Below are 23,800 nucleotides of genomic sequence, written 5' to 3' on the forward strand. Positions count from 1 at the left end.
TAATAGTACCTTCGTGGTCCTGGTGGAATTTAGATTTGCAATTTCTCGTATAATCAGTATTGGAAGGCTAAGTCTAAAGGTCCCAAGAGACAGGCCTGTGAGAAGGAGATTTGGGAGTGGCTGAGGCTTGGCCTATAGCAGGCCTATGGTAGCTGAAGCTATGGTTACGTGTGAGCTCATCCCCAGGGAGAGTGTGCAGGGAGAGATGGGTGATGGGTGACCAGCAGACTGTCACAGGGGCACTGGCACACCCTGCCTTAAAGAAGGGTGCAAGGATAGTGGGCTCTTCCTTGTTCAAGGAAGAGGCTGGAAGGGGCATTCGAAGAGGTGGGAGGAGAGCTGAGAGAGTGGCTGGTGGAACATTCTTGGCCTTATTATGAGAGAGGGGACTGTGGGCAGACATCTGAGGCCAGAGCTTAAATATTAAATAGTTAAACAGCGAGTTCTCAGGTGAGCTCCTGGTCTGTGGGAGGACAGGAAGCAGGTGTCCTGTTACCCTGGCCCACAGCCCACCTGGCAACGTGCTGCTGCTCCAAAGCACAGCTTGTTGTGGCGATTGTCTCTGAGGCTCCGGTGACACAGTTAGAGCCTGCAGCTGAGCATGGTGAGTGTCATGTCACCTGCCTCCTTTTTAAAAAATAACGTGACATATTAAGAGGAATGTGCTGGTCTTCTCCTCATGGCCGTGATGAGGATGCTCATGGCTGGATGGTTTTGTTTCTGGAGTATGTGTTGGGGAGGAGGATCTGAGAAAGGGAAACATTGGAGCTGAAATGGAAAAGGTGGGTCCGTGGCATCCTGTGGCAGCTTGAAGACCAGGCTGAGGGGTTTGTTTGCACTTGGTCCTGGGGCAGCAAGGAGCCATGCTAAGCTGCCGAGGAGGGGGCTGGGGGGCAGGTGTGTGATTAATGCATCTTGGTGGCCCCAGTGCCTGGCACCGGGCCTGGCCAAGCTAGGCATGTTCTAAAGGAGCGGGGGAGGGGGTGAGTGAATGAATGAATGAGTTCGATGGGTAAGGTTTGATGATCTGATCCAAGCAAAGTTTTAGGACAAATAGCCTCAAGAATCGATGTTGGATGGTTCAAAGTCCACAAGCTTTGGAGCCAGATGCACCTCCAGCTGTACTTCAACTCTGGCCTCCCTACCTGGGGAAGGCACTTAACCTTTCCAGACATCAGTTTCCTTGTTTGTAAAGTGAGGCTAGTTCTACCTGTTGGTAGGTTTGCATTTAGAGTGTGTGTCTGGCTTGGAGGCTGGCACTCCCTGCACTGCGGCCGGTTTTCTTACCGAGCACCCTTCCCTTGCCTCTCCTCCAGTCCCCAGAGTACCCCAGGGCAGGTGGGGGCAGGCTTGTCACCTCCCACTGCCGCCTTTCCCAGATGAAGACAGGCTCAGGGCGCTCAGGGGCCTTTCCTGGAGGCCTTCCCCTCTTTGCAAACCGAGCCTGCCTGTTTCTTCAAGGCCTTTCAGCTTCCTGAGGTCAATGACCTTTTTCTTCTCTGACTTTCTGCTGTACTTGAAAGTGTAAATCACATGATCTAAAAAGAACTTGATTGAATAGGGTCACATGTATTTCCTGTTCAGTCAGATTCTAAGTTCTTTAAGGCCGGAAATTGTATATTTTTCTTTAAGAAATTATAAAAGTAATAGATGATGACGCAAAGGACTGAATAGTATAGAGAGGTGGTGAGTGGAAAATAAAAGTCCTCTAACCTCCGTTCCCACTTCCCAGGTATAACCATTGCTAACAGCTTATTTTCCTAGAAATAGTCTATGCTTATTAAAAAATATAGATAATGAACCATATTTAGGAAGAATAAATCAGTCTACTTAATTATGATTATATATGAATAACATATATGAATCATTCATATATGTGTGTTATATATATCATTATCATCATTGGTCTATGTAAGACCTGTCTGTCTATCTATCTATCCATCTCCTACCCATGCACCATCTATTTTATTTATTTATTTTATTCATTTATTTATCCCCATTTCACATTCCCATTTCCCTCCTGCCTCATAGGAAACATTCTAATGTGAGATATATATATTTATGCATATATGTATATATAATACATATACACATACATATGTGAGATATACATATCTCCTTTATTTTTGCTAATTATTATTAAATGTCATATTAATATATTATTTAAACAGAAATGGATATATATGTATATATATAGTCATTATTCCGTATCAATCAGTACATAAAAACTGCCTTATTCTTATCAATAGCTGCATAGTATTTCATCGTATAGAGATACCATTCATATCTCCACTGTACTTTGTACTTTGCTTTTTTGTAATTTTCTTGTAATTTGCTATTACAAATAATACTACAAAGACAATTTTCGTACAAGCACCTTTGCACACTTGTATGAGTTTATCTGTAGAACAGATTGTAATTCTTAGTACTGGAATGTTCATTTTAAATTCCGGTTGCTATTGTCAGGTTACTCCCCAAAGAGAGCAATTTCTTTGTCTAACAAGAGAGTGGTGAGTAGAATCTGAGTCATTTAACAACAAACTGGAGCTGTTTTCTAAACCATGAGGTTTGAAACAGACCATCGTGGACTGAGCACAATCTCTGTGCAGAGACACGGCTGCTCTCTGGAGCGCCACCCCGTGGCAGGGGCGGACATCATTTCGCTCACATCCCACTAGAGAGAACATAGTCATACTGATCACACCTGACAGCTGGGGAAACTGGGAACTGTAGCGCACCCCTCCATTAAATGTTGCAATTACAGAAGGAGAGCCACTTAATGTCCACCATTAAGTGACTCTGCCTCCCGTGGCAAGTTATTAGACTTCATCCTGAGGTCAATGTAGGGTTGCAGAAAGACCTGCTTATACATTGGACAGCTCCCTCCTGACCAAGCCCTCTGGCAGGCACTCTTACAGTGGACTTGGGCACGGCGGGGGGTTCACTGAGGACCTGCTATGGGCCAGGCATTGGCCTGGGTGTTTCGCCTGCCTCATTGCTAACCGCAAGCCTGAAGAGGAGGCCCTGTGATCCCCAGTACACACGGAGGCTTAAAGATGTAAAGGATCTTGCTGCAGGCTGAGGATCTGAATCCACATTTGTGTGTCATAAAGCCCACACCCTTGCTCTGGCTGTGTCATGCACAGCATGCACACTACAGGCTCCTGCTGGCCAGCGCGGTACATGGAGCCACACGCACCAGGCCTAACTTCAACCCTCCTCTCATTTTCCAGGCCCTCTCTCAGCTCCTGTGCCTGCTGCCGTGGTCTTGGCGGCACCCTTCCCCAGTGGTCAGCCCAGGGCTCCCCCCGTCCATGCAGTCCCACGCTACCACCGCCCAGGGCCTCAGCGACCCCCTCTTTGTGGCCTACACTCTCCCCACCTTCAAGTTCCAACCTCGCCGTGAGAGAATGGACTGGAGGCGCATTAGCGCCCTGGACGTGGACCGCGTGGCACGGGAGCTGGATGTGGCCACCCTGCAGGAGAACATCGTCAGCGTCACCTTCTGCAACCTGGACCGGGAGGTGTGCGGCCGCTGCGGGCAGCCCGTGGACCCGGCGCTGCTCAAGGTGCTGCGGCTGGCGCAGCTCAGCATTGAGTACCTGCTGCACTGCCAGGACTGCCTGAGCACCAGCGTGGCCCAGCTGGAGGCGCGGCTGCAGGCCAGCCTGGGCCAGCAGGAGCGCGGCCAGCAGGAGCTGGGCCGCCAGGCCGACGAGCTCAGGGGCGTGCGGGAGGAGAGCCGCCGGCGGCGCAAGATGATCAGCGCCCTGCAGCAGCTGCTCCTGCAGACGGGCGCCCACAGCTACCATGCGGTGAGCATCTCTGCGAGCGGGGCCGCCGGGAGGGCTGTGGGCCCGGCCACCAGCCACCCCGGCGGCACCACTGCCTGGCCCCTGAGGCTGCTGTGGCTATTCTCACTGGGGCTGGGAGCAGATTTCAGAGATGCCGCTGGTGGCCAGAGAGCCCCAGGGTGTCTCATCAAGTCTATGGCGTGTGTGTGTGTGTGTGTGTGTGTGTGTGTGTGTGTGGAGATTGTACATGTGTGGCAGGTGTGTGTATGAGTTCATGTCTCGTGTGCATGTGTGAATGTATGCAAGGTGTGTATGTGTGTTTATGGATGGTGTCTGTGATTGGAAGGTACATCTGTGACTGGTATGTGTAGGTATGTATGTAGAGTGTGTGGTGTGTAACATGCTTGCATGTGAAGATATATTTATGGTGTGTGTGTGTGAATGAATGAAGGGTTGTATGTGCGTAAGGGTGTGTGTATTCATGGAGGGCGTGAGTGTGTATATACGAAGGCTGTGTGTGTGTGTAGAGAGTGTGATGTGTAAAGGTGTGTGTAAGAGGTGTGTGACAGGGGACTGGTAGAGCCAGGCCTGTTCTGGAAAAGTGACTCTATTAGTCAGCCAAGTGACAGTTCTTTCCCCAGAGTGGCATTTGAGCATTTGCGTTTCTTTCTATGGAAAGAGTGGATCAGGGACAGTTGCCCTTTAGTAGCTTGTCAGGGGGCCCGACCCTCTGCCAGGCTCTGAGGATGAAGACACAAATCATGCTGGTTCAGGTTTAATAGAAATTCATAGTTTGGGGGTGGGTGGACAGAAGGAATCATTAGGGCATGATGTTAGTGGATTGAATGGTAATTGACATAATTAATATAATGTTAATTACGAGAAAAGGGTCAGAACCTTTCCAGCAGTAAAGGACAAAACAGCAGTCTAACCTGGCTTAGGCCAATAAGGAATTTATTGGTTAATTTAACTGAAAGATCCAGGGTTATGGTGGGACTTAGGTGATGGCACCAGAACCTAGTTTCTCTCTCTGCAGCTCTTGGCAGTTGTCAGTGTGGATTCCATTCTCAGAAACCCTCTGTCCGTGTGGCAGCAAGTTGGGCCACTGCAATGCCAGCATCTCATTTTCCCAGGTTCAAAGCTGGCATGGTGGAGGGACTAGTCTGGTGCCTGGTTTGTGAGTGTGCTGCTTGGGGTGGAAAAGGGGAAGCAGGGAAGGGTGGGTTGAGGGGACGGGCTTATAATTTGGAATAAGATGCCTTGTAACATATTCCCTGCCCCCCAGCTGATATTCCTTCAAACAACTAGAAATTCATGTGTCACTTTAGAACTCAGGAGTGGGCAGAGTCCGTCAACCCAGACTGTATCCATCTGGATTAGGTTTGGCTGTGGGTGACAGGAAACCTCAAATTATAATTGTTTAAACCAGATAGAAGTTTATTTCTCTCTCTCATGAACAAAGTTTAGAGGTAAACAATCCAGGGGTGGCATGTAATCGCGGACCCAGTTCTGGATTTGTTTCTCTCCAGCCTCATTGTGTGACTTCTGCCTCCTGGTCCAAGATGGCTGCCTGAGTTCCACCTCTCAGGTGCACATTCCATTCAGCAGGAGGAGGGAGGGTGAGGAATATCATGGCTCTTTCTTTAATGACACCTCCCAAAAGTGGTTGCATATACCGCTTCTGTTTACATGCCATTGGCCAGAATTTAGTCACATGGCCACACCTGGTTGTAAGGGAGGAGGTGACATATAGTCTCATTAGCCTCACGGTCAGCTAAAAATCAAGGCTTCTATTGCTAAGGTAAAAGGGAAAACTGGTACTGGGGGACGATTGGCAATTTCTGTCACATTTGCCTTTGTGTAAAGACAGCAAATAATCTGCCCTCTTACTCTGATTGACTAGCAATGGCAGCCTGCAAAGCCGTGTTGGAAGAATTTTGAAGTTTTACAGTGAAAAAATGATATGCTGGATTGGCATTGTCTGAAATGCTTGAGGAGAGTGAAGTGGAATTTCAGATGCTATATTTACTACCCTTTGCTCCAGTGGTTCTCAACTCTGGGTGAGACTTGGACATTGGTGTTTTTTGAAAAAAACCTTTTTATTGTGGAAAATTTCAAACATATACGAAAGTAGAGAGAATAATATAATGAACCTTCATCTTCACACTCTCCAGCCCAACAGTTATCAACTCATGGCCAATGTTGTCGCATTTGTTCCTCTACCCAGTTTCCCCCAGCCCTGTATTATTTTGAAGTGTATCAGTCATATGAGTTTATCTGTAAATATTTCACTATGTAGCTCTAAAAGGCAGGGACTCCCATCCCACTTTTAAACATAAACGTAATACCATCATCATGCCCTGAAAAACCAACAAAAATTCCTTAGTATCAGCAAAGGATGATACTAATCATTGTTCCTAGCTCCACGGCACTGGTAGTGTTTTAAAATTCAGAAAAAGAAAAAAATATATATATATATTGGGGGGGGATAAAATATATAGTATATATATCTTGGGTTCAGTCACTGCCTTACTCAGTAAATCAAACTCTTTATATATGAAGCAGCCCAAGGGGCCCAAGGAATGAGAGTTTTGATAGAGGGAGAATCCCTGGCTGACTCAGGTGAGCTAATCCTGCACTTCCCACTACCTCCCTCTGTGTAGTGCCACCTGTGTGACAAGACCTTCATGAACGCCACCTTTCTCCGGGGCCACATCCAGCGCAGACATACGGGCGTGGTGGAAGGTGGTGAGTCCAGGTGGCCCTCCTGGGACCGTGCAAGGGCCTGGGCGTGTGTTCAGTGGATGAGGGGCATGTACACCACCCAAGCTGCCCTCAGAACCTCATCATCCAGTTGAGGATGGGGGGATCCCACATTGGGCGGGGAGGGTTTCTGACCACGTGTTTAGAGAAAAAGGGCTGGGAGTCAGACAGGTACGTTCCAGTCTTAGCTTTGTCCCCTTCTGTTATGTGACCACGGTCAGTGTTTCCTCCTCTGTCCTTCACTGTGAATGGGGCAGTCAGACAGAGTGACTTTGAAGGGCCCTTACCTCCCAGCCTTCTGGAATTTGCTGTTCTCTGGTGCTGACTATGAATAAGCTTAACTGGGCTTAATGAGCAGTCAGACCAATTCTTTGACTTTTTTAATGTCATGAGCTTATTATGACTTAATCACTGTAATTTTACTGTTTCAAATTCTAAAACGAGTAGCAAGGCTGTATGTTTTTCCCATTAAGAGGTTTGCGTACTTTATATCTGTTTTTTGAGGTTCAATAAGAAATAGCTGTTAAAACGTAAAATAAATATAGATACGAAAATATAATGTGATAAAATGTAATATAAATTAAAGATAAAAATCCCATTGAATAAAATATTTTTCCCTTTATTTTAATTTCTTTTTCAAAGAACAGAGTTTTAAAACAGCACAATTCACCTAGTTACTATGCATTTATTATATATCTAATTCTTCTTGGTTCTGCATTAGAGACTGTTAGAGAAAAACAGATTTTCTACTTATTAAATATTTTTTTCTGATAAAGATATATATCTTTGGAGAGGTATTTATACACATATTCATAGTAGCTCAGATGTAGAAGAACCCAAATGTCCATTGACAGATGAGTGGATAAGCAATGTGTGGTATATAGATACAAAGAAATACTATTCAGCCTTAAAAAGAAAGGTAATTCTGCAATATGCTACAACAGGGTATTATGCTAAGTGAGCTAAGCCAGTCACAGAAGGACAAATACTATATGATTTTACTTAAATGAGGTACCTAGAATAGTCAAATTCATAGAAACAGAAAGTAGAATGATGGTTGCCAGGGGCTAGAGGAACGGGGAATGGGGAGTTAGTGTTTAGTGAGACTAGAGTTTCTGTTTTACGAGATGAAAAGCATTCTGAAGATGGATGGTGGTGATGGTTGCACAACATTATGAATGTATGTAATACCACCGAACTATACATTTAAGAATGGCTAAGGCGGGGGCTTCCCTGGTGGCGCAGTGGTTGAGAGTCCGCCTGCCGATGCAGGGGACGCGGGTTCGTGCCCCGGTCCGGGAAGATCCCACGTGCCGTGGAACGGCTGGGCCCGTGAGCCATGGCTGCTGAGCCTGCGCATCCGGAGCCTGTGCTCCGCAACGGGAGAGGCCACAACAGTGAGAGGCCCACGTACCGAAAAAAAAAAAAAAAAAAAAAAGAATGGCTAAGGCGGTAAATTTTGTGTTATGTATATTTCATCACAATAAAGAAATTGGAAAAAATATGCCTTTGATCTAGAAAATTTAAATACAGAAAGGTAGAAAAGAGAAAATAAAAACTGTGGACAATATCACCTGCAGTTAAAATGTTGGTATGTTCTCAGTCATTATTTTTCTTTATACAAATATAGTCATATAGGATGCAGTTTTGACACTGCTTATTTTCAATTAAGAATATATCACATTTTCCAAAGTCAGTAAATCATCTTTGAAAACATGATTTTTAATGGCTGAATAGTATTTCATCACGTGGCGATCATAATATATTTCACAGTTGAATTATTTCTCAATTTATATGGGCTACTAAAAAATTTTCCTGTTGTAAGTCACATGATGATAACATTCTTGTACATAAATCGTTGTGCATATTCCTTGTTATTTCCTTAATGTAAAGTGCTGTAAGGAGAGGAAAAATATGTTCTTAAGGCAACTTTTGCTACATTAATGTTCATTAATTTATAGTCAGGCAGCTGGCTTCTCAGATAACCCAGCCCTCCCATTCCAGACTCACCTCAGATCACTTAATTAACCCAAATTAATTTACACTGCATCTAAAAGTTGCTTGTTTCTAAAAAGTCCCATCTGAGAAAAGCCATATACTTCTTTTCAAAGTAAAGCTTAAAGTTTCAGTAACAGTACCATCTAATAGTCTGTAAATGTACTTTAAAAAGTAACAAATGTTGGGCTTTCCTGGTGGCGCAGTGGTTGAGAATCTGCCTGCTAATGCAGGGGACATGGGTTCGAGCCCTGGTCTGGGAGGATCCCCCATGCTGCGGAGCAACTAGGCCCGTGAGCCACAACTACTGAGCCCGTGCGTCTGGAGCCTGTGCTCCGCAACGAGAGAGGCCACGATAGTGAGAGGCCCGTGCAGCGTGATGAAGAGTGGCCCCTGCTTGCCACAACTAGAGAAAGCCCTGGCACACAGCCAAAAATAAATAAAATTTTAAAAAAGTAACAAATGTTCAAGAACAATTGGTGTCTTTTTCATTAACTCTTAGTTTATCATTATGTGATTTAGTTAGAATATTCTTCTGTAATTCAAGGTTTCTTCATAATGCATGCTGCCTTTTTTTCACTGGAAATTTAAAACTACACATTTAAACTACACTATATTTCTGAAAAGAGTGAACTTAAAGCTACAATTATTATCACTATTTTAAATTCCCCTCTGATTGCTGTCAGGATACATAGACATGTTCTTTGTATTGATAATCAGTGTGTACACACTGTTTGGCATTCTGCTTCTGTTACTCTGCTGATTTTGCATTCACATTACCATGTGTTAGTACTGTCAAAATAGTTATTTTAAATGACAACAATAGTTCACATGGATTGAGCTGTTCTGCCAGGCACTACGCTACGCCCTTTGCATTATCACATTTCATCCTCACAATAACTCTCTGGGTTAGGTGCTATTACTATGTCCATTTTCCAGTGTGGAGAAACAGAGAGTCAGGGAGGTTCTGTCATTTGCCCAAAGTCAGTGTACAATGTAAGTGGCAAAGCTGAACTCAGACTGAGGTGTGACGGTATACATTCCACTGACTTTGACTTACGCCGTCACCCTCTCTTCGAGTGGACCCCACAGGAAAGCAGAAGAAGCAGGAGCAGCCAGTGGAGGAGGTGTTGGAAGAGCTGTGGGCCAAGCTGAAGTGGACCCAAGGGGAGCTGGAAGCGCAGAGGGCAGCGGAGAGGCAGCGGCAGCTTCAGGTGGGCGTGGAGAGGAAACGGCAGGGGGCTTGGTCACGGACTAGCTGAGAGACCCATGATGCACTCTCATCCCACAGGGCCAAAATTCTGGCTGTTTCATAGAGCAGGAGACAGAGCTAGGATGGCATCTTCCTGGATGTGCTAAATCATTTTGGGTAGTTTGGCAAGGAAAATTCAATTACTTGGTCAGACCTGTATGGCCAAAAGAGAGCTGCAGCTTCTTGCATTAGCGCCTTTGGAGAGCATTTGAACCTGAATTTTAACTTCTTACAATGTAATGTTAGCTTTTTGAGGACAAAGACTGGATAAGCTCCCAAAGGCAGCCCAGAGGAGGTACTCAGTAAGTATTTGTAGAACGAAAATGCATAAACTTGCCTCACTCCTTCCGGCATTTATTCATTCATCACTCCTTCCCTCAGCGTGCATTTACTGAGCACCAACTATGCCAGGCATTGTGAGGAATATAAAGAGAGAAAAGACATGATCCCCATCCTCAAGGGCCTTTACGGTTCAGATAAGACTAATCCCACTCCGTGTCCCAGCAGTGGGGACCGGGGGATGAATGTTCTTTGGGTCTCCATAGTGGCTTGCACGGACAAGGAGCCCTAGCAGTTTCTTGGTAAATATTTGTCATAATGTGGAATTAATGATTCTCTTGTTCTTGCTTTTCTTTGTAGGAAGCAGAGATCACTCGCCAGAGGGAAGCAGAAGCTAAGAAAGAATTTGATGAATGGAAAGAAAAAGAGCGGGCCAAGCTATACGGGGAAATAGACAAGCTCAAAAAATTATTTTGGGATGAATTTAAAAGTGTTGCCAACCAGAGCTCTACACTAGAAGAGGTACCCAACCTAAAAGGCTTCTCAGAGTTCTTTAGTTGAAAACCTGCTTATTCTCAAAATTCATTTCTTTGTTTGTACTAGTTCTCTGTCATCTGCCATTGGGGGTGGGTAATACACTGTGAGGCCAGATACTAGAGGCCAGTGCCCAGGATTGAATCCCTGCTCCATCACATACTGGCTGTGTGATCTTAGGCTAGTTACCTAACCTTCCTCTGCCTCAGTTTATTTTCTGTAGGATAGGTTTCTGAAAGGGTTAAATTAACACATAGACAGCACTTAACATTATCTGGCATATAGTAAGAGCTCCTGAGACATTATCCTTATTGTCTCAAAGGGCTTTCATCACTGGACAAGAAATGAGGCAAAATGTAAATGAATGCATTTTTCTTCTAACAAGTACTTGCTGAGCCCTGGCTGCAGGCCAGGCTCTCTGTTGGGGTCTGTGGGGGTCACACATAATAGCTAACATTTACTGAAACTTTTCTAGCCCCTGTGCAGAGTACTTTACATACACTAACTCTTAATCCTCATAACAACCAAACAACTATAACATTCTAAAGGTAAGTGTGTCATTAGTTCATTAATTTCTTTTTGAAAGTTCTTTTTTTAGGGAATTCCCTGGCAGTCCAGTGGTTAGGGCTCTGCGCTTTCACTGCAGGGATCCCTGGTCAGGGAACGAAGATCCCACGTGCTGCACAGTATGGCCAAAAAGTAAAAAAAAAAAAAAAAAAAAAGGAAGAAAGTTCTTTTTTTTTTTTTTTTTTTTTTTTAAAAAAAAGCTATTATCATTCCTCCTTTACAGGCCAAGACACTGAGGTCACATAACTTGCCTAAGGTCACACAGCTGTTAAGAGGTAGCACTGGGATTTGAACCCAGCTCCTTAAACTTCAAAGCCCCTGCTCTTCTACTGGATATATTATTAAGTTTATTCAAGAAAACCTTATTAAAGTTATCCGTGGACTGTATCTTCCCATATAAACCTGTATAACTAAAACCGTATCAGGGACAATGTTTGAGGAGAAGTATTTTCAGGATGTATTTAGCTCTTATTGGTCCACTGAACATCAAAGAGAATCTTTTCTTGATTTGAAAATGAATTGTGTAATAGTGTTTCTCATGATCATTGCATGCTTTGCCTAAAGAAACACCTAGACAACTTTTCTAGAAGGGGATTGTCGTAGGATATGCATGGAGCCTTGGTGGTTTCAATCTGAGACGGAAAGCCAAGGATGGAGGGCGGTGGGAGTGCAGTGAGAGCTCTGCGTGTGTGTGTGTGTGTGTGTGTGTGTATCGATAGTGACCCAAGTCCTCCCATTCCTAAATGTTCCCCCAGGGTGGACAGGGATAATCTGTGGAGGACAAGATGCTGCCCCACCATGTGGATGTCACACTGCTAACCCCCAGCTCCACACCCATCATCTCTGAGCTCATCTGAAACTCCCTGACTCTCATGCTTCCCCTGACATGGTACTCTTTGACTAGACACGTTAGATACCTAGGTATTGATTTGAATTTGGAGTTGTTGTTCATAAACCGTGTCCTCAAAAATCAAAAGGTTACTTTTGGTTAGGAAATTCTGGGTTGTGGTAAATGAGGACATAATTCTTACTACCATCCATGGTTTCCTTTTAACTTGGATCACACTGTCCTAAACTGGAACATCTATTTTTTTTTTTTTTTTTTTTTTGCCTTTCCCCTATAGGATGGCTTCTGTTGTATTTTTGTGTTTGTGTGTCTCCCCCGCCCATCTCCTCTCACCTGACATTTTATTGTTTCACTTTTATTAAAGTATAGGAACCAAACTGGATACAAGATTCTCAGTGTAGTTGGATAATTATCTTCTTGATTTATTTTTTAAAAATTCTGGGGGATGGGGAAACAGATAAGATTCCATTTAGAGTGATTGTGAAAAACACTGTAAGTCCACTTTACCCCAGTTGAAAGGAAAACACCATGAAGGTTTGTGATGCCAAGAAAGCCAGCTCTCTGGTGTGTCATAAGCAGCAGTGTGAAGACAGAAGTGACACATCAGGGGCCGAAAGTTGTGCATACATCTGATCAAGCATTTGACTCTAAAAGAATATTCAAGGGGTTTAGAAATGGTTAACACTTGGACCCAATATTGCTTTAGCAGGAACTGAGAAGAGATAAAGATTAGCAAGAGTGAGAAGTTAAACTCAGGGACTTAACTGTTCTCTAAAGCTTGAATAGGGCTTATGAGTTTGTTATAGTAATAGAGATGGAGATAATTGCTTTTGTCACTGCAGTAGTGATATATTTAAAAATATAACCATGGGGGGTGGAAAGGCACCTTGTCTTTGATCCACTTTTCCATGCCTTTTCCTTCACACCATACACTATTAGCTTGGGGAGCACTAGGCGTTGGTGACATGACTCCAAGTTGTGAAAAGCCAGGCCTTCTTGGTGACAGCCAGGATTTTTTTTTGCGGGAAGAGGGCCAGGAGTCCTCAGGGAGTGGTCTGGAGTGCCTGAGACCCTCCTCAAAGCTCCGATAGTCTGATTCTCTTCAGCCTATTCGAGACTGAGGAAGAAATGGGAAAGGCGTCAGGCAAGTTCCGGGTTTGAAGTACAGCAGAATTTCAGCGCAATGGAAATGACACTCTTGAATCCTGTTCTTCCATGGGAATTTGCTTCTCCTGTGCAAGGGCTGAGCTCTCAGGAGAACACTAGTGAAGGGGAGTGTGAACTTGTGTGAATGTTTGCAGGCATGCAGATACCTAGTGAGTTCAGGTTGGGGCTTTATGGTTGGGGTTAGGTGTGCCCTTCTGACACCGCTCCGGGTAAAAAAGACAACATCATGATTAGATGTTCATCTGAATGAAACTGCACCCTGGTCTTTTCAGAAACTGCAGGCACTGCAGTCCCACAAGGTGATGAAGTCCAACCTCGGGTCCCTGCAGGATGAGGAGCCCGAGGAACGACTCAGCCAGGCTCAGGAGCTCCGGGGCCTGAAGGAGAAGATGGAGATTCAGGTGAGCCGATGCCCCGTGCCTTTCTTCCCAGAGCCAGGCGAGAACCATGCTGTCTTCCAACAGAGTTTGTCGGTTTTGCTCTGTGGTTTAAGGGAAGTTGAAAGACATCAAAGTTCTATATTTTCAGACCTTCTGCCAATTCATGAAAGCATGGAGTAGGGTTCTTAGGATTCTCAGGTGAGGCTGGTGACATAAATGTGTGCAATGTCAGATTTGCCTGGGAGTTTTTTCAAAATACATTCAGCCGTGTATCTTACTGGACACCCTTGCCCTCATTTTGATTCCAACCCAGTTGAAAACAATTCTTAGAAAGTGTGACAGTCTTCTGGCTTTAAAGATATTTGGCATGGGTCTAATGGTGTGATGTTAAATACTTAACAACCGGTTGTCTGGAACTAAAAAAGCTTTGATTTGTAGCATTTGCCATTTTCTGTGGTGTAAATATTCCCATCATGGCTGATTTCATGCTGCTAATGTGAGGTCACTGGATATGGAACTGGGAAGACTTATGCACAATCTGCTGTCATGGGCTGGGAGGGGGCGGCCTGGCCTCCACTGGATGAACCTTACATCAGTCCAGTTACATATGGTCTGTATCACTGATAGTTCCATGGCTAGGAAGGGCAGTTGGCACAGTCATTCAATCATGTCCTGCTTCTGCTCTCCAAGACTGTTAAGAAAGAGCTTAACATTTAACTAGCAGAGGTGAAGCGTTTCCACTGCTTGATGTTTCAAGTTTCTCATTTAAAAAAGCCGTTCTTTTTCTGTGAACTCTTTCACATCCTTTGCCTATTTTTTCTGTTGATATCCTTACCAATTTGTGAGTTTGTGTAACATATGGAAATTAACCAACCCTTTGTTGCTCTTGTTGTGGCTATTTTCCCCTATTTCCTAGTCATCCTTAAACTTCGTTTATCATGGTCTTGACCATACAAAATTAATAATGTTTATGTGGTCAAAATGATCAGGTCCCACTCTGAGATTTAAAAAGAAAATAATCATGGGAATTCCCTGGCTGTACAGTGATTAGGACCCCATGCTTCCACTGGCAGGGTCCTGGGTTCGATCCCTAGTCAGGCAACTAAGATCCCACAAGCTGCACCGTGTGGCCAAAAAGAGAAAAGAAAATATTCCTGTGTTTTCTTTTTGTTAGTTTGTTTGCTCATTCATTCATCCATTCATTCATTCATACATGTCACTTTATTGAGGTACGATTCGCATGTAAAAAGCTGTGCATATTTAATGTATATAACTCATTGAATCTGGGGGTAAGTGTAGCTGTATTTTGGCTATTGTGAATACTGCTGCAATGAACATGGGAGTGTGAGTATTTCTTTGAGATCCTTATTTCAATTCCTTTGAATCAATCAAGAAGTGGGATTGCTGGATTATATGGTAGTTCTGTTTTTAATTTTTTTAATAAGAGGAAAACAAGTTTATTAACATGTATACCTCATGGATACATGGGAGATTCCTCTGGGAAAATGGGTAACTCTCTTGGTTTTTAATTTTTTTGAGGAGCCCCCATACTGTTTTTCCATAATGACTGTACCGAGTTACATTCCCACCAACAGTGTAAAATGTTTCCTTCTTTCCACATCCTTGCCAACACTTGTTATCTTTTGTTACTTTTAAAAATAGTAGCCATTCTGACAGGTATGAGATGATAATCTCATTGTAGTTTGATTTGCATTTTTCTGCTGAATAATGATGTTGAGCACATTTTCATATACCTGTTGACTATTTGTAGGTCTTCTTTGGAGAAATGTCTATTCAAGTCCTTTGTCCATTTTTAATTGGATTGGTTTTTGCTGTTGAGTTATATGAGTTCCTTGTATTTTGGATATTAACTCCTTATGAGATACATGGTTTGCAAATATTTTCTCCCATTTCATAGGTCATCTTTTCATCAGTTGATGGTTTCCTTTGCTGTAAAGAAACTTTAGTTTGATGTAGTCCCATTTGTTTATTTTTGCTTTTGTTGCCTGTGCTTTTGGTATCACATCCAAAAATCATTGACAAGATCAATGTCCCTGTTTTCTTCTAGGATTTTTAGGGTTTCAGGTCTTACATTTAAGTCTTTAATCCATTTTGAGTTGGCTTTTGTGTATGGTGTAAGATATTGGTCCAATTTCATGCTTTTGCATGTGGATATCCATTTTCCCAACACCATTTACTGAAGAGACTATTCTTTTCCTATTTTGTATTCTGGGTGCCCTTGTTGAAGATTTGTTGACCATACATATGTGGGTTTAATTTTGGATTTCGTATTCTGTTCCATTGGTCTGTGTGTCTGTTTTTATGCCAGTACCATACTGTTTTAATTACTGTAGCTTTGTAATATAACTTGAAATCAGGAAGTGATGCCTCTAGTTTGTCTTCTTGCTCAAGATTGGTTTGGCTATTTGTGGTCTTTTGTGGTTCCACATGAATTTTAGGATTTTTTTTCCTATTTCTGTGAAAAATGACATTAAAATATTGATACGGATTGCTTTGAATATGTAAATTGTTTTGGGTAGTATGGGTATTTTAACAATATTCTTCCAATCCATGAGCATGGGATATCTTTTCATTTATTTGTCTTCTACAATTTATTTCATTGACGTTTTATAGTTTTCACTGTATAGCTCTTTCACCTCCTTGGATAAATTTATTCCTATATTTAATTGATTTTGATGCTATTGTAAATGGGATAGTTTTCTTAATTTCTTTTTTGGATAGTTTGTTTTTAGTGTAGAGAAATACAACTGATTTTTGCATGCTGATTTTGTATCCTGCAACTTTACCAAATTTGTTTATATTAACAGTTTTTTTTTTTTTTGGTGGAGTCTTTAGGATTTTCCATTTGTAAGGTCATCGGTCATCTCATCGGCAAACAGATAATTTTACTTCTTCCTTCCCAATTTGGATGCCTTTTATTTTTTTTCTTGTCTCAGTGCTCTGGCTAGGACCATGTTGAATAAGAATGGTGAGAATGAACATTCTTGTCTTGTTTCTGATCTTGGAGGAAAAGTGTTCAGCTTTCACTGTTGAGTATGATGTTACCTCTGGGTTTGTCATATATATGGCCTTTATTATGTTGAGGTATATTCCTTCTATACACACTTTGATGAGAGTTTTTTTTTTATCATAAAAGGATATTGAATTTTGTCAAATGCTTTTTCTACATCTATTGAAATGATCATATAATTTTATCCTTTATTTTGTTAATGTAGTGTATCACATGTATTGATTTGTGTATGTTGAACCATTCTTGTATCCTGGGGATGAATCCTACTTGATCATGTATGATCCTTTTAATATGCTTGTATTTTGTTGAATATTTTTGTGTCTATGTTCTTTAAGGATATTGGCCTATAATTTTTTTTCTTGTAGTGTCCTTCTCTGGCATTTGACAAGGGTAATACTGGCCTCATAAAATGTGTTTGGAAGTTTCGTCCTCTTCAATTTTGGGGAAGAATTTGCATTAATTCTTTAAACATTTAGTAGAATTTACCAGTGAAGCCATCCAGTTCTGGGATTTTCTTTGTTGGGAGATTTTTGACCACTGATTCAATCTCCCTACTCATTATTGGTCTGTTCAGATTTTCTATTTTTTTATGATTCAGTCTTGGTTGGTTGTATATTTCTAGGAAAATGTTGTCTATTTTTTCTAGGTTATCCAATTGATTGGTGTGTAACTGTGTATAGACATCTCTTGTAATCCTTTGCATTTCTGTGATAACAGTTGTAGTGTCTCCTCTTTTATTTCTGATTTTATATGTTTGAGACTTCTCTTTTTTTCTTAATCTAGCCAAGGATTTGTCAATTTTGTTTATCTTTTCAAAAACTAACTCTTACTTTTGTTGATCTTGTCTATTGTTTTTCTATTCTCTATTTCATTTATGTCTGATCTACTCTTTATTACTTCCTGCCTTTTGCTAACTTTGGGTTTAGTTTATTATTCTTTTTCTAGGTCCTTGGGGTGTAAAGTTAGGTTATTTATTTGAGATCTTTCCTTTCTCTTAATGTAAAATTTTATGACTGTAAACTTCCCTCATAGAACTGCGTTTGCTGCATCCCAGAAGTTTTGGTATGTTGTGTTTCCATTTTTGTTTGTCACAAGTTTTTTTTTTGTTTCTCTTTTGATTTCTTCTTTGTTCAGGAATGTGTTGTTTAATATCTACACAGTTGTAAATTATCCTGTTTCTCTCCTATTATTGATTTCTAGTTTCATAGCATTGTGGTTGGAAAAGATTAACTTGTTATGATTTCAAGCTTAAATTGGCAAGACTTGTTTTGTGGGCTAACGTGTGATCTGTCCTGGGGAATGTTCTTTGGGCATTTGAGGAGAATGTGTACTCTGCTACTTGGATGGGATGTTCTATGTATGCCTGTTCAGTACACTTGGTCTATAGTGCTGTTCAAGTCCATTGTTTACTTACTGATTTTCTGTCTAGATGATATATCCATTGTTGAAAGTGGAGTATTGAAATCCCCTACTATTATTGTATTACTGTCTATTTCTCCCTTCAGTTCTGTTAATATTTGCTTTATATATTTAGGTGCTCCTGTGTTGGGTGAGTATATAGTCGTCCCTCAGTATCCATTCATAGGAGATTGGTTCCAGACCCTCTATGGATACCAAAGTTCTCAGATACTCAAGTCCCTTATGTTTTGCACATCCTCCCATATACTCTACATCATCTATAGATTACTTCTAATTACTTATAATACCTAATACAATGTAAATTCTATGTAACTAGTTGTAAATATTGTAATACAATGTAAATGCTACGTAAATAGTTGCCAGCATGAGGCAAATTCAAGCTTTGCTTTTTGGAACTTTCTGGAACTTTTTTCCAAATATTTTCAATCCATGGTTAGTTAAATCCATGGATGTGGGATACACAGATGTGGAACCTATGGATATGGAGGGCTGACTGTATATTTACAGTCGTTATATCCTCCTGATGAATTGATCCCTATATGTAGTGACCTTCTTTGTCTCTAGTAACAGTTTTTGACTTATTTTGTCTGATATAAGTATAGGTATCCTGTTCTCTTTTGTTTACCATTTGCATGAAATGTCTTCTCTCATCCCTTCAGTTTCAGCCTATGCGTGTCCTTAAAGCTAACCTGAGTCTCTTGTATGCAGCATATAGTTGGATCTTTTTTTAAAAATCCATTTAGCCACTTTTGATCTTTTGGTTGGAGAATTTAATCCATTTAAATTTAAAGTAATTACTGTTAGGTAAGGATTTTCTATTGCCGTTTTGTTAATGGTTTTCAGACTGTTCTGAAACTGACAGTTTTCAGACTGTCCCTTTCTTTTTCTCTTGCTGTCTTCATTTGTGAGTTGATGAATTTTTTGTCACGGTATGCTTTGATTCCTTTCTCTTTCTCTTTTGTATATCTGCTACAGGTTTTTTCTTTGTGATTAGTATTAGATTATATAAAACATCTTACAATTGGAGCACTCTGTTTTAAGCCCAAAACAACTTAACTTTGATTGCATACAAATAGTCTACACTTTTACTTTTCCTCCTCCACACCTTCCGCTGTCCACAAGCTAGCCAGTAGGATCTCCAGCTGGTGTTGAGATCCGTGTGCCAGTACCAAAAACTGAGTCAGCTGTGCTGATTCCCTCCGTTCTGGGTGGGGTGAGGCGGAAGTGGGCCTCCTGGGCAGCATCCTTCAAGGCTGGGGCAGTTGGGTGCTCCCTTGCTCTCACTTTCCCCATGGGAAAGATTGTGGGCTGAGTGGGTCTCTCTTGGCACTGAGCTGTGCCGCCATGGGTGAGGGGTGACACAGGTGAGGTGAAAGCTGTTCTTCTTCCCCTCTTCAGTGTGTCTGTTCTTGGGTTTTTTTTGCTTCACCGAGGTGCTGGGACCTCTCAGCTGGATTCCCAGGCTCCCATAAAGGTCTCATCTGTGGGTGTTTTGAGAGCTGGAACCTCCTGGTCCATCATCTTGCTGACATCACTCACATGTTTTAAGTTGAAATCTTTGACCACCTAGAATTTATTTTCGTTTAAGATATGAAATAAGCATCCAAGTTCATATTTTTTTTCAGGCAGTTAACTACTTGTTTGAACACCATTTGTCAATAATCCATCTTCCCCCAGACTAAGATTCCATTTTTTCCCCATCTTTGTCTGGGTTTTCTACTACTCGTGTAGCTTTATAGTATATTTTAATATCTAGAGGGGCCCACTTGATAAGCATTTAATCTTTTCCAGAAAACAGAATGGAAGAGAAAAATGAAGGTATTGCAGGAAGAGCATGCAGCTCAGAAGAGAGAGGTAGGTCTCACTGGACCGTTTTGGGGAGCCTGGTTTCCCACGACCTCCTCTCATCCTTCAGCTCCCCATCTTTCATCCCCCACCCCTTGGACTGGTTGGCAGAAAATCATTTTTTGCTGATACTGTTCCTGGCTGCTGACCCCCGTCAATACACAGAGGGGCCGGCCGCCCAGAGAGCAGCTTCCCTGGCAGGGAGCAGGGGCCTCTGGGCCTTCTCTTCTGAATCCAACACATCCTTTCTCTGTGGTTTCCTCTGCAGTGACCCCATAAGGTGCTCCAAGGAGGGTGGTGCTGTAAAACTCAGAGAGCTGCCTGGTCATTCTGTGTTTGGGCCCTCCTTTGAAACTCCAACCAGGAGAGACCCCGGTGGCTGTGGACCTCAGTGATAGTTCACGGGCAGCTCAAATGGAAGGGTTCAGACACTGAGACCAGTGGGCAGAGAGCAGCAGGCCTCAGGGCAGAGAAAACAGCTTCTCTGAAAATGTCCCTGACAAGGAGGCAAGTTGAGGAGGAAGCCAGTTAACAGGAGCCCCACGTTCTGCTGCGGAAAGCTCAGAAGGTGAAGGTGCTTAGGTCTGAGTCTGGTGCAGGATGGATTCCCCCCGTTCCAGTAATTCCCATCTGATGGGTTTATCTTATTTGAAACATTTAAAAATGGGAAATGCATTCAAGTTTGTTCCAAAAGCAGAAGAACTATATTAAGGTACATGGAGTAAAGTCTTACTTCTGCTCCGTTTCCATCTCCCTGTCCCCGACACCCACCCCACAGGTGACCACTTTTATTGCTTTCTTGTATTCTTCTAGAGGTTCTTAATGCAAAAATAAACAGTGTCTTTTTCTCTCTGCTCTTACATCAGAGGTTTTATTTAAAAATAAATAGTGTCATTTTCTCTCTGCTCTTAGACTGCATTTCCTTCACCTTTTGTCTTCACCTAAAAACATCCATTTGATGATTTTCGAATGACCTCAACTTGACTGTCCTTCAGTGGGTGGCACACCTGACAGGGAGCCTTTTGCCCTGACCTTAGGGGCCTGCATTCAATTCTCACTTCTCAGACACCACTTGAAATGTTCTCAAATGGGAAGGAAGTCAGTCTTGTTAGAAAGCCACCTGCCCAGGTCTGGAGACACTCTACCTGCTTCAGATGAAACCCCGACCAGCGTTTGCCTACAGGTGCAGGCCCTGCAGGCACTGGGCACTCAGAGGTCCCTGCAGACATGTGACTGACCGACCATCCTGTGCCACCAGCTGCAGGAGCAGAACGAGAGGCTCCAGGCCTCCCTGTCTCAGGATCAGAGGAAAGCAGCTATCCAGGCCCAGCGCCAGATCACTGCCCTTCGCGCCCAGCTCCAGGAACAAACCAGGCTCATCGCCTCCCAGGAGGAGATGGTAAGTGTATCCCTCCTCCCAGCCAGGACCTGGAGCCCTAGGCCTCTTCCCTGCGAGGATTTCCTTAGATTCTTCTGGACTTACCGGCACTAGCCTCATTAGTCAGACTCTTTGAGGAGAGAGAAGAGTCCTCAGATTTGAGGGGCAGGAAGTGATGAAGATGCTGAAGACGTGCCTGCTGTCCAGTGTTAGTGGGTTCACGGTACCACCAGAGACCGTGTGAGGGCCAGCACCTGGTTGATACTTTGCTTATCCCTCCGTGGAAGCCTCACTGCTGCCCTTCAAGGTAGATATTACCTTCTCCCCATCTTCATTTGACAGATGATGAAACAGGCAGGAGAAGTCAAGTGCCTCACTCGAGTCCACACGGGGCACGTTATAAATGACAGGGGTGAGATTCAACCCTCGCCAGGCAGGTGGAATGTAAAGCGTGTGCCCCTTTCACTGTGTCCTCAGACATCATTTCTTAACTAATTCCTTTTTCATAAATTGACTGCCTCTGATGAAGTTGTCAGATAGACTAGTGTGATGAAAAGGCGTCCCTCACTAAGCGCCCTCTCCTAGAACTGGCCCCTGTGACTCTTCATCTAATGCAGATCACTCTCTGCCCAGCCTGGGCTCAGCTCCTCCTTCTGAGCCCCAGGTCGGTGGAGATGAGTATCTGTCCCCAGCTGGGCCCTCCTGTGGCCTCAGTTCCTTTGCCATGGGTCTGATACCACCCTCCACACAGCTTCCCTGGGCTGAGCACCCACTGTCACTGTCTAATCCACTGTTCCTGTACCTCTTTCTATTTGTGCCTTTCTGTTCTCCCAGCTATACTTCACCGTCAACATATCTTATTAACCCATGGCCCTGATGCTTTTCTTTTTACTGTTTCTCCCCCAACACACTTAACTCTTCACAGCTGTGGCCGCCTCAGGTCCAGTCTGGAGGTTTCCTCCTTATGTTACCCAGAACTCTTGTTTGCACATGTTTCAGTTAGGAAGCCACTGGCTAAACATAGCAGAATAGGTTGACAGGGGTTTATTTTTATTGTAACACCAAAAGAGGTGACAGTTGATGGCCTTGGTTTAGCTGCAAGATTATGCCATTGGAAACCCAGACTCTGTTTCTTTTTTTCTTTGTTTTAATTACCATCTTCAGCATATTGACTTTTGTTCTCATGCTTGACTCTCATAGTTGCAAGATGGCTGCCATAGCCCCAACCATCACAGTCATATCCAATGGAAGCAATTGATGAAAAGGCTCTTTCCCAAGACTTCTACTTATATTTTACTGTTCAAAGCTGTGTTATATGGGCAACTATAGTTGCAAGGAAGGTTAGAAAGGGAATAATTAGTTTTATACTTTCTAGGGTAGAGGTAAGCAAAGGAGGAATAGTTAGAAATGGACGTTGGATGAGTCATTCATCAGTAGGTAATGAAAAACAACTCAAGCCTAAGCAGAAGAGGGGATTTGTCATAAGGGTAGACTGGGTGTCTCAGAGAGCTCGAGGCAGGGGTGCAGCGAAGTCTAGGAATGAACTGGGACCAGAGACATGAGTGTAGTCAGGAGTTTTCCTCTGCTGTGTGTCTCTGTTCCTCTCTCTGTATCTGCTTCGATTTTTTTCTTTTACTCTGAAGGTCAGCTTCCACTCCATGTCTGCCCTACATGGCAAAACAAACAAGCAAACAAATAAACAGTGACAACCAAAACTCAAACCAGTTGGCTGTCAAGAGCTCTTGAGTTCACATGTTACCAGTCCAGAATTCTCTGCCCAAACCTGGCTGTGGTGTGGGGGACTCGTTGCCACAAGGGGCTGTCCTGTCTGCAACTATGTGGAAGGAGGAAGAGGAAACACTTCCTGGAAAAGAGGGGTTGAGCAGAGAGTCGGTGACTGTCCATATCATGCCTCCTCCCTCCCACGGGGCACTCAGCTCAGATGCCCACATTGCAGGAGGGGAGCCTCCCTTGCCCTGGCTGATTTCCACCAATTATACCGACAGTACTGCCTGTGTGCCTGCCCCCCTCTGCTTGCATGGGGCTCCTGCCCTTCAAACCACGGTGCCTCTCTGAAGAGGGGCATTCTTGTCTCCTCACCAAGGGAAAGTGGAGCATGGTACCACCTCGGTTGCTGCTGTTCACCCTTGGTGCCATTGAGGGGCTGGGGCAGAGTACTCTGAGCTCCCTCCAGTTCCCAGTGGTTGGCATGGAAACACTGGCCGTCCCTTCTTCACAGAGCTAGGCAGAGCCACCGCTCACAGCAGAGTCCCCTGCTGGCTGTAACCTGCTCTGTTCCACATCTTTGCAGATCCAGACCATGTCTCTCAGGAAGGTGGAGGGTAAGTCTGTACGGGGAGGTTTGTAACAATTGTAGCTATCGTCTTGGCCTCTCCTGTCTCTTGTCCCCCACCAGTCAATGTATAGGACGAGGCTGGTGGCAGCAGCTCAGGGGCCTGTAGCGTCAGGCTCTCTGGCTGGGTGGTGGAGGGTGAGAAGACATCGGTTTCCGGGACAGACAGGGCTCCAGCCCAGGTTTGTGCTGAAGG

The 23,800-nt window shown here is 43.5% G+C and overlaps 1 protein-coding gene across 1 annotated transcript in view; it reads left to right on the forward strand.

Moving 5' to 3' along the window:
• Window positions 1–3,299: 3,299 nt before the first annotated feature.
• Window positions 3,300–23,800, forward strand: part of DZIP1L (DAZ interacting zinc finger protein 1 like) — a gene marked incomplete at its 3' end in the record, with an annotated part of 33,375 nt that continues 12,874 nt past the window's right edge. The window contains exons 1-8 of the mRNA XM_082839331.1: window positions 3,300–3,815; window positions 6,458–6,542; window positions 9,645–9,766; window positions 10,444–10,605; window positions 13,471–13,599; window positions 19,820–19,882; window positions 21,132–21,272; window positions 23,563–23,593. Coding sequence (XP_082695457.1) covers window positions 3,315–3,815; window positions 6,458–6,542; window positions 9,645–9,766; window positions 10,444–10,605; window positions 13,471–13,599; window positions 19,820–19,882; window positions 21,132–21,272; window positions 23,563–23,593 — 1,234 coding nt within the window. The 5' untranslated portion in view covers window positions 3,300–3,314. The remainder of the gene's footprint in view (window positions 3,816–6,457; window positions 6,543–9,644; window positions 9,767–10,443; window positions 10,606–13,470; window positions 13,600–19,819; window positions 19,883–21,131; window positions 21,273–23,562; window positions 23,594–23,800) is intronic.

The sequence above is a fragment of the Leucopleurus acutus genome, assembly GCF_964270905.1.
Source record: "Leucopleurus acutus genome assembly, chromosome: 5".
NCBI classification, from domain to species: domain Eukaryota; kingdom Metazoa; phylum Chordata; class Mammalia; order Artiodactyla; family Delphinidae; genus Leucopleurus; species Leucopleurus acutus.